A 10690-nucleotide genomic window follows, 5' to 3' on the forward strand; every position below is an offset into this window, starting at 1 on the left:
TTTTTTATTTTTTTCTATTCCTCCAATCATTTGTGGTTTTGCCTTATCATATGTTGCAGAACTTTTGTATTTAGTGCCTGGAAAGTTTTAGAATTCAATTTTTGTTTTTACCAATTTATCCCTTTTTTGTGATTCATATTTTGGGTTATTGTTGTTGTTGTTGTTGTTGTTGTTGTTGTTTTGGATTTGTTGGCTTTTTTTCTTTCAAGATAGGGTTTCTCTGTATAGCCCTGGCTGTCCTGGAACTCACTCTGTAGACCAGGCTGGACTCTAACTCAGCAATCTGCTTGCCTCTTCCTCACAGAGTGCTGGAATTACAGATGTGCACCACCACTGCATGCTTGCTATTCATTTTTAATTCTTGTGATTCTCTCTCCCATTTGTTGTTCTTTGGATGGTCCTTTGCCTCAATATTTGTCACTGGACAGGCAATTTTCAATGTCCCTGCTCTTAGTGACGTAGGAAATGCTTAAGCCATTAGCTACCTCAATCAACTGCTGCTGTTTCCCCGTTGTGTGCGTTATATACCTGTACAACCTTCTATATTTGTACTCTGGCTCTATTTTCTGCACACGCACTATCTCTATTCTCTTTCTCTTCCTTCATTGCTCATTCCCTGCTCCCCGTCTGTCTGCCTGACTTCAGGTTTTCTTGTGCACCTCTATCCCATCCTCAGGTTCTCATTCCTCTTCCTTCCCCCATAGAACCTCTCTTGCATCAGATCTCTTGCATGTTTTAGTTTCTCAGGACCTGCTGTGAAATCATAGCTTGGCTTTCTTGGTGAAATATTTTCCTTGCTGTTATTCATTATATTCCTATGTTCGTGTCTAGCCATATGGGTTTGTGGTGATAACGGGTCTAGGAATTAGTTTCTTGGTTTGTCTTCTTTGGGTGTGAGCTTTATTCCTGGTTTAGAGTTTGCCCTCTGGATTTTCATAGGATGTTGTTTAAATGTTGTCTCTTGACTGACCCGTTTGGAGGGTGTGCTCAAGAGGGAATGCAGGCTAATTTTGAGAGCTAGGAGAGGAGGTGGGCAGGAAGAGATCATCTTAGCCATCCACAAGGACACATAGGAGAGAAGTGAAGCTGCCAACATTTCAACATTTCAGAGCTACAGTTATCTGGAGATGCTCAGTTGAGGGTGTGCCCTCATCAGAATTTCTGGTTGCTATGTGTGTGAGATAGTGTGGATGATTGATGTGGGAAGGGTCTTCCACTGAGGGTGACAATATTCATAATCAAGTGGGCCTGGGCTGGATGAGGGAGCTACCTGTGCATGGGACACTGACCAATAGGACAGCAAGCCAGGAAACAATATTGCCCATGCTTTTACCTTCAGTTTGTAGCTTCAGTTTCTACTCTAAGCTCCCAAAGTGGTGAATTGTGCTCTGACAAAACCAGTCACAACAACAGTTCATTAAAAGAGATGCTTCTGCTCAAAAGATTCCATCATGGCCACAGAGTAGCAAGCTAGAACAACAACAATAACAAAAACAAATGGTATCAATAGTTGATTTTGCGGCCGGACAGAATTTATCCTTTTTGGCAGGAATGTGGAAAATATCAGAAATTGAGATGATGAAAGTCATAGAAAGCTGTCCATGGAGCTTAATCAGTTGTTCTCATAGCACTTGAAAGATTGGAGTTTTGACAGTATGCAGCCAGAGGAAACTGAGATCATAGCATTTTAGAAGAAAAAAGAAACTGTGTAAATTTTACTGAGAGGTCATTTGTGTGATATTTTGGCCAAAAATCTTTTCTCCTTGTCTTACACCTGCAATATAGAGTTGGGTATATTTTTAAAATAGTGGGCTGATTTCTAAATTTTCGTTCTATTTATATGTATTTGTTAACTTTCCCCCACTTACTTATTTATTATTTATTTAATTTACATTCTACTTTCTCCAATCTCTCCATCCCCCTTGTACAATCCATCATCCCTGACTCCTTTTATCTCTCAAAGAAGCACAGGGACCCCTGTAGTATCAAAAAAAAAACCATGGCATTTCAAGTCTCTGCATGGCTAAGCATATCTCTTTTACTGAATTTAGACAAGGCAGCCAAGTAAGAAGAACCTTGTTCTGGCTGGTTTTTTTTTTTTTTTGGGGGGGGGGGTTTGTTTTTTGTTTTTTGTTTTGTTTTTTTTTTTTTTTTTCGTGTCAGCTTGACACAGGCTGGAGTTATCACAGAGAAAGGAGCTCTACAGTTGGGGAAGTGCTTCCATGAGAAACAGCTTTGGATATTTTCTAAATTAGTGATCAAGGGGAGAGGGCCCCTGTGGGTGGTGCCATCCCTGGGCTGGTATTCTTAGGTTATATAAGAGAGCAGACTGAGCAAGCCAGGGGAAGCAAGCCAGTAAGGAACATCCCTCCATGGCTTCTGCATCAGCTCCTGATTCCTGACCTGCTTGAGTTCCAGTCCTGACTTCCTTTAGTGATGAACAACAGCATGGAAGTGTAAGCACAATAAACCCTTTCCTCCCCAACTTGCTTTTTGTTCAAGATGTTTGTGCAGGAATAGAAACCTTGACTAAGACATGGGGTAATGAAAATGAGTAGCAGTTGAGTTTTTCCAGTATGAGAGGCTGGGAAAGGTCAGTGGAGAGGTGAAGACTCAGGGGCAGTTGAAGAATCAGGACTGACCAGACTTTGAAATGAAACTGGGTCTTGCACAGTTTGGTGTGTGTGTGTGTGTGTGTGTGTGTGTGTGTGTGTGTATGTATGTGTGTGTGTGTGTATATGTATGTGTGTGTGTGTGTTTGTTTTGCAGGGACATGCTAATCCTGATCTGGTTACCCATTTTTTTCTGTTACCTCATAGTGGTGGAGTTTCACAATTCTTTTCTTCTGAGTGTATTCTTCCTTTCCATTCCCTAATTGCTTTTGGCGAAACGTGGAAACACAGTTTTGACATTGGGAAGGCAGTGGTGAAACTTACCACATCTTTGAAGAGCTTCATTTCTTTTAAAAAAAAAATACAAAACAAAACAAAACTAGAATTGCCCATCTGTTGAGTCTGGAATTCAAAACAGTGAAAAAAAAGTCTATCAGGACTTTATCACCATTACTATTATTATCTTGAATTTTCAAGACCTTTTTCTTTCTTTATTTATTTTTCTGTGTAGACCTGGCTGTTCTGGAACTTGCTCATTAGGCCAAGCTGGCCTCGAACTCACAAGAGATTTGCCTGTCTCTGCCCCACAAGTGCTGGGAATAACGGTGTGCACCACCACTGCTTGGCTGTCCAGGTTCTTTTGAAATATGGGAGGACATAGACTAACAGTGAGAGCCACCTGAGACCTGAGACCACATGGCAACTGCTAAGTGCCAAACCTGTTCATGCTGTCCTATTGTTTAGTTGAAGAAATAGGTATACCAGACTGGATTAGTAGCGTGGTAATTACATCAGCCAAGCCATCAGCTCAGTTGTAAAACATTTGGCCCATATTTTTCTGACTCTGTTTTGAAGTTATCACTGTAAAGCTGTAAGGCTGGCCAGTGTTATTTAATATTCGTTCTGAGAAAGGAATCCAAAGCCTGAGTCCAGAGGTTGCTGCGTTGAAGTAACTTGGTGTAATTTCTAATTGTTGCCTGCAAATTTGTTCCTAAACTGAAGTTCTTTGAGTAGCACACATGTAGTGTGGATGCTTATTAACTTGAGTATTTTGAGACAGGATCCTGCTGTGTAGTCTAGGTCTGCCCTAGAACTCACTGTGTCGTCTAGGTTGGCTGGCGCTCACTGCAGTCTCCTGTTTGACAAATGTCCAGTGATGTGTGTATGGTGGTGGCAGTGTATGCGTGCCTCACCTGTCTAGGCTGATGCTTTTAAAGAATCTCTTCAGAGCCTGGGGAGGGATGAGGTGTGTTCTGACCTCAGAGTAGGTAATAAATTGATCAACAAGTATTAACTAATAACAAGATCATTTTACTGCCATTCTTTAATAAACTTAAGAATATCTTTAGGTGCAGTGTGTTTGTGAGCTTGGGAAAAATGATGTTGTGAGTCACATTTACTCTTCTGCTGTATGTGAACTGGGCCACATAATAATGTAAAGAACGTTCTCATCTGGGAATTCTAGGTTCATGGATAATTCACTTTCCACTTTCATTGGGGGCAAGAAAGAAGATTTTGCTATTATGAAAACAAGGACTAGGAAGACAGATGAGAGAAAATATAGAAGCTGTTTTCACAAAGCACAACAAACAAATTCTTTGACTTAATCCCGAGACTGACCCTAACCCTGACATTTCTTCTTTGTCTAATAGAGATACTATTGATTCAGTGGGAGTGGGACCATCAAGAATAATGGTGGCCAACTTTACCCTAAACCTGAGACTAAGCCTGAGACTTATCCTAAATCTCCAATCCTATCTTAACCTCTTAATTTCTTAAACATCCTAACCCTAACAACCCTTGTACCTTAACCCTAACCTTAACCTTCTAATCCGCAAACATAACTAACCCTGGTTACTCTGGGGGGGTGTTTCTTAATTATATCTTTTAAATTGAGCAACCCTTTCTTGCTCTTGATCTTCAGAGATGTTCAGATCCTCCTTTGATTGAGGATATAGATTCAACCTATATATGGAAAGGTCATTTTTGTTTTTTGTATTTGTACTACTTTATTTTACAAAACAAATGTGATTAGTTTGACTTTTTTTATTTTAAAACTCTCATAGGAAGTAATTATTTCTTAAGTATTCTCTCTAAGATCCTGCAATATGAAATTAACCACTCCTTGATTTATTTATGCTGGTGTCTGGGCAGCTGCTTTTGTGGTGATTATTGGTCTAGGTAAGGTTTCTCAGTTTTTCTTGTTTGTGTGGATGCTTATTCCTGTTTTACATTTTTCTGTCTAGATTTTCATAGTGTTGGCAGAGTGTGGCCAATTTTATTGATCTTTTTGTTATGATCAAGAGAGATTGCTGGTTAATATTGAAAGCTAGGAGAGGAGGAGGGCAGGAAGAGATAATCTTGTCAATCCACAAGGACACATAGTCAGGAGAGAGGTGAAGCTGCCAACATTTCAACATTTCAGAGCTATAGTCATCTGAAGGAGCCTCAGTTGAGGATGTGCTCTCATCAGAATGGCTGGTTGCTATGTCTGTTTGAGATAGTGTACATGATTGATGTGGGAAGTGTCTTCCACTGAGGGTGACAATATTCATAAGCAAGTGGGCCTGGGCTGGATGAGAAAGCTGAGCCATATATTCAGCCCCTTAGGCTTCCTTCTTGTTTACCTTCTTCAGGTCCAAGAAATATCATGCATATGTCCTGTACTTTATGGTTATTATCCATTTGTGAGTGAGTACATACATGCATGTCCTTTTGGGTCTGGGATAGTTCACTTAGGATGATAGTATTTAGTTGTATCCATTTGCCTGCAAGATTCATAATGTTTTTGTTTTTACTAGCTGAATAGAATTCCATTTTGTAAATGAACCACATAATCTTTATCCACATTTTGGTTGAGGAACATCTTGATTTTTTTCAGTTTCTAGCTGTTATAAGTGGACCAGGTGAGGCAGAGTCCATCACCTTAGAAGCCAAACTTAAGAGGATCTTTCATATGGTGTGGCTTCTGAAAACTGATAGATGATACATTCGAGATCCCGGATTCTTCCAGTATGGTTTCAATTTGGCACGATTCCAGCCATCTTTTGGCAGAGTCAGAGCCATAGGGAAGACTCCATGAGAATTCTTTGCACTTAAATTATGAGGATGATTCTTGAGTTGCATTTTGAAACCACAGCTTGTTGAGATAACTAAAGCATTGGTAAATCTTCCATGGAGAGATGTATACAAGGAGAGGATGTTCCCAAACTGTTACAAGAGGTGACCTTCAAGATTTTGCCTTGTGTGTCAGAAGAGACTTTAGATGTTTGAATAGTGTAGGAGTTCCTGCAGACTGTTAGGATCCCTGAAGAAAGACTGAATGCATTTTCATCACAGGATGAATATTTGCCCATAGTGTCAAGGGTCAGGATGCAGTTGATTGAAACAAAAAGCTTCTAGATAGGATGATGGCTTTGGCTGCTTGTCTGTCCTGTCTGGCTTTCTTTGTGAAGCTTGTGGAAGATCTTCTGGTAGGAGCCATTCCAGGTACCTTCCAGGATAGTGTTTATAGAATGAAAATTTTATTTTTTTCTCCCTTTTTTTGCTTTTCCAATAATTTATATATTCATTGTCACCCTTATCACTATCCCCATTATATGTCACTTGCTATTGCAGAGTCCCTTCCCCAGTCTCCTCTGTTTTTCTTTGAGAGGTTGTGGGGCCCCCAGGTATCCCCAAAATTGGTGCATCAATTCTCTTGTGAGTTAAGTACATCCTCTCTCACTGAGGCCAGACATGGCAGCCCAGTTAAGGAAACAGATTCAAAGGATATCTTCCCACCCCACAGCTATAGGGAAACACCTTGCTACAGTTCATAGACGACCTTCTGAGCCTCTGCGCTGCACATCTGCTATATATGTGCCAGGGGCCTTAGTCCGTCCTGTGTATGCTATTTGATTTGTGGCTTAGACTCTGAGTGTCCCCAAGGGTGCTTGTTACTTGAGTCTCTTGGTCTTCCTTGGAGTTCCTATCCTCCTCAGGGGTTTCAGTCTTCCTGCCAACTCTTCCATAAGATTCCTCAAGGTCCATGCAAGGTTTGACTCTGGATCTGTGCAGCTTTTTCAGTCAGCTGGTGGGTGGATCCTCTCAATAGACAATTAATCAAGGCTTCAGTGTGGGAGCATAACAGAGTGTCATTAATAATGTCATGGATTGGTGCCTGTCCATAGGATGGCACTCTCAAGTGGGGCAAATTTTCATTGGCCATGCCCTCAGTCTCTGCTCCAGATTTTACCCAGCATTTCTTTTAGAGGGGAAACATTGTGTCCATGGTGTGTTCTGTGTTGTGGTTGAAACTGTCCCTTCAAATTTCTTCTCATGCTCCCATATATGCACTATAATCTCTTTCCTTAAATCTTATAATATACAATATATACATTTGCTAATCAGTGATAATCTATTTTACATGTCCAGTTGTTTTATATTTTTATATTTATTTTATTTTGTGCTTTTCTTTTCCAAAACAAATTTCTCTGTGTAGCTTTGTCTGTCCTTAAAGTAGTAGAGAAACCACAAAAGATACATGTCTTGTATTTGTAATATTTTTTGTGTGGTTTTTCTTTTTTGTTTTGTTTTTTGGATTTTGTTTTTTCGAGACAGGGTTTCTCTGTATAACCCTGGCTGTCCTGAAACTCATGTTGTAGACCAGGCTAGACTCGAACTCAGAAATCCGCCTGCCTCTGCCTCCCAGAGTGCTGGGATTACAGGTGTGTGCCACCACTGCCTGACTCTGTGGTTTTTCATCCATACCTTTAGTATTGAAATTTGACCAAATGTTATAGATTAAACTTCATATTTCTGCCAGATGAATACAGATGTGCTGTGAATTTTTAATTCTTTGTAGGAACTTTCATAAAGAACTTTGCGTTCAGTATCATTTTTTCCCATGGTTGTTTTTTGTAGGGATTGAGGGTGTTAAAATATACATTTTAGTCTCCTAGAACACATTACAAAGGCCATGCTGGTGTCTAGGTAAATGGCATACACCTGCCTGTGCCTCTGTGATTAAAGACATGAGAAAATACACCCAGCTTGCCCATCAAGTTTATAGTTAGTAATTGTTCATACAATTTTTCAGATGTGTGCTCGGTATTGTGGATCTGTTTCCCCTGCATTTCCCTCTCAATTTGCATTTCTCTGGGAAAGCTGTATCCTATTCAAAGTGTTCAAAAGTAACTTATAATTAAAGCTCCTTCTAAAATGACACAGTAATTATAAATTCTGAGTCAGAAAATAAGCAGAGCAAGCACGAGAATTATGTGAATATATATTTGAGAAAGCATGTTTTTTTTTCCGGTGATATTAGTATCATGCTTTGTGTCGTACATGTATGGGATATTTAGGATGCAGTGACTTTTGATGATGTGCACGTGAAATTCACTGAGGAAGAGTGGAATTTGCTGGATCCTTCCCAAAAGAGTCTCTACAAAAATGTGATGTTGGAAACCTACCTGAACCTCAAAGCTATAGGTAAGAATGTTATTTTTTTCTGAAGGATATAAATGTTTCTTGGATATTGATGATCTTCTATTATTTGAATTGTATGAATATTGAGCTGAATAAATCAGTTTCACTGAATTTTCACTGTAACTTTCACAGTACAGTTAAAATTCACAGTATCTTTAATTTTGCCTATTTTCCAATACTATATCATGTATTTTCTGTTACTGTGTTTTAGGCTATAGTTGGGAAGAACATCATCTTGAAGAACATTGTCAAAATAATAGAGGTCTTGAAAGGTAATTTTCATGTGCAAGCTGTTACAAATTTGTCTCTGAGGAAATTTTAATATCTTATGGAATCTCCAGCAAAAAGCAAAAGTGTAAAATCACAGTCCTTTAAGTATAGATATGATTATAATATTCTTACAAAACGATGTACCTCAAGATCTTATATCTGATTTGTGTATCGATTTGATAGGTAGCTCCATTAGACCTGTGTTCTGGATCTGCCAATCTGTATAGTCTCATAGTATTTAGAAATTGCACATTGAATAGTGATAAATTTATATCCAAAACATTCTAATAAGCAAATAGTCCATATAAAATTTGGTGATACTCATATTCTTGTAGTAATATGGTTCAGTTTGGTGAGAGGGCATTTTATGAGAATCAAGAATATTGTTGTGGAGGAGCATTAGTCCATATTGCATATGTTATGAGAAACAAAAATTCAAACAGTGTGAACGCAATGCATAAACCTTTCATTTATCATTCTTTTTATTAGGTATATCATGTGTCACAATAGATAATAATCATGTGAGCATAGGGATATGGAAAGAAGCATAAAATTTTTGTTCTAAAACAAGAAGATATGTATTATTCTGCCTTTGGAAGAAATTAGGAATATGAAAGTCATTTGCAATTAGTTGGTTTTTTAGCTTTACAGGGAATATCCCAAAACTCATAGTGTAAAAAAATCTTTATGGGTACTAGGAATTTGGAAATTTTTCTGTGTGTCCTGGTTCCCAGTCACATGTGTTGTAATTCATACTAGAGAAAAAATATGAATACAATTAGTGTTATGCAGATCAGAGTTTTCTAACTTTATTCAGATAGCTAAAATACATCATGTAAAAAGAGGGTACTATAAATATGAGCCATGTAATAACCATCACAGGGGTCTTGAACAACTCATGATGAGGGAGAACACCATGAACATATAAAGTGCTAAAACCTTAAGATCTGATGCTTCTTTACGATTGGACAAATTATAAACATAATTCATATTAATTACATGAATGATAAGAGTAATGAATGTGGTAAAGATTTCACATGTGCTAATTATCATTGCAGGCATGTAAGAAGATATACTGGAGTGAAACCCTATGAGTGTAATATATGTGGTAAAGCTTTTACAAGATCAAGTCAACTACAATATCATAAAAGAACACATACTGGAGAGAAACCTCATGAATGTAATCAATGTGGTAAAGCCTTTACAAGATCCAGTCATCTCCAAAGACATAAAATGACACATACAGGAGAGAAACAGTATGAATGTGATCAATGTGGTAAAGCCTTTGCACAGCGCAGTAATTTTCAATATCATAAAAGAACACATACTGGAGAGAAACCTTATGAATGTAATCAATGTGGTAAAGTCTTTGCATATCACAGTCATCTCCAAATACATAAAAGAACACACACGGGAGAGAAACCTTATGAGTGCAATCAATGTGGTAAAGCCTTTGCACAGCACAGGTATCTCCAAATTCATAAAAGAACACATACTGGAGAGAATCCTTATGTATGCAATCAATGTGGTAAAGCCTTTGCATGTCACAGTACTTTCCAATATCATAAAGTAACACATACTGGAGAGAAACCTTATGAATGTAATCAATGTGGTAAAGTCTTTGCATATCACAGTCATCTCCAAATACATAAAAGAACACACACGGGAGAGAAACCTTATGAGTGCAATCAATGTGGTAAAGCCTTTGCACAGCACAGGTATCTTCAAATTCATAAAAGAACACATACTGGAGAGAAACCTTATGAATGTAATCAATGTGGTAAAGCCTTTGCACAGCACAGTAATCTCCAAATTCATAAAAGAACACATACTGGAGAGAAACCTTATGAATGCAATCAATGTGGTAAAGCCTTTGCACAGCACAGTCATCTCCAAATTCATAAAAGAACACATACTGGAGAGAAACCTTATGAATGTAATCAATGTGGTAAAGCCTTTGCAAGACCCAGTGATATCCACAGACATAAAGCAACACATACTGGAGAGAAACCTTATGAATGTAATCAATATGGTAGAGCCTTTACCAGACCCAGTAATCTCCAGTATCATAAAAGAACACACACCGGACAGAAAACTTATTAATGTAATCAATGTGGTAAAGTGTTTTCACTAGGGATAAGTCTCCAAATTCTGTGTGCTGGAGAGAAACATAATGAAAATGATCATGAATTAAGTGGGATTTAGGAGGGTATCATAGTAGGATATGATAGACATGCTTGGGATTATTTCCCCTCTGGAGATTTTTTTTTTTGATGCTTTTGCAAAGAAGTTTGCTGCCCTTGTCTGAAGAGTTTCCTTGAGGTTAAGTTAAAACTGTT

General features: G+C 38.3%; 1 protein-coding gene across 1 annotated transcript; it reads left to right on the forward strand.

The window, feature by feature from the left end:
- The first annotated feature begins 8050 nt into the window (after positions 1-8050).
- Positions 8051-10454, forward strand: LOC127672666 (zinc finger protein 431-like). Its single transcript, XM_052167966.1, has 3 exons — positions 8051-8084; positions 8293-8353; positions 9410-10454. Exons 1-3 carry the CDS (start codon positions 8051-8053, stop codon positions 10452-10454), a joined length of 1140 nt encoding a protein of 379 aa, XP_052023926.1.
- Positions 10455-10690: the final 236 nt, after the last annotated feature.

This window comes from Apodemus sylvaticus, chromosome 22 (genome assembly GCF_947179515.1).
Source record: "Apodemus sylvaticus chromosome 22, mApoSyl1.1, whole genome shotgun sequence".
Taxonomy (NCBI): Eukaryota; Metazoa; Chordata; class Mammalia; order Rodentia; family Muridae; genus Apodemus; species Apodemus sylvaticus.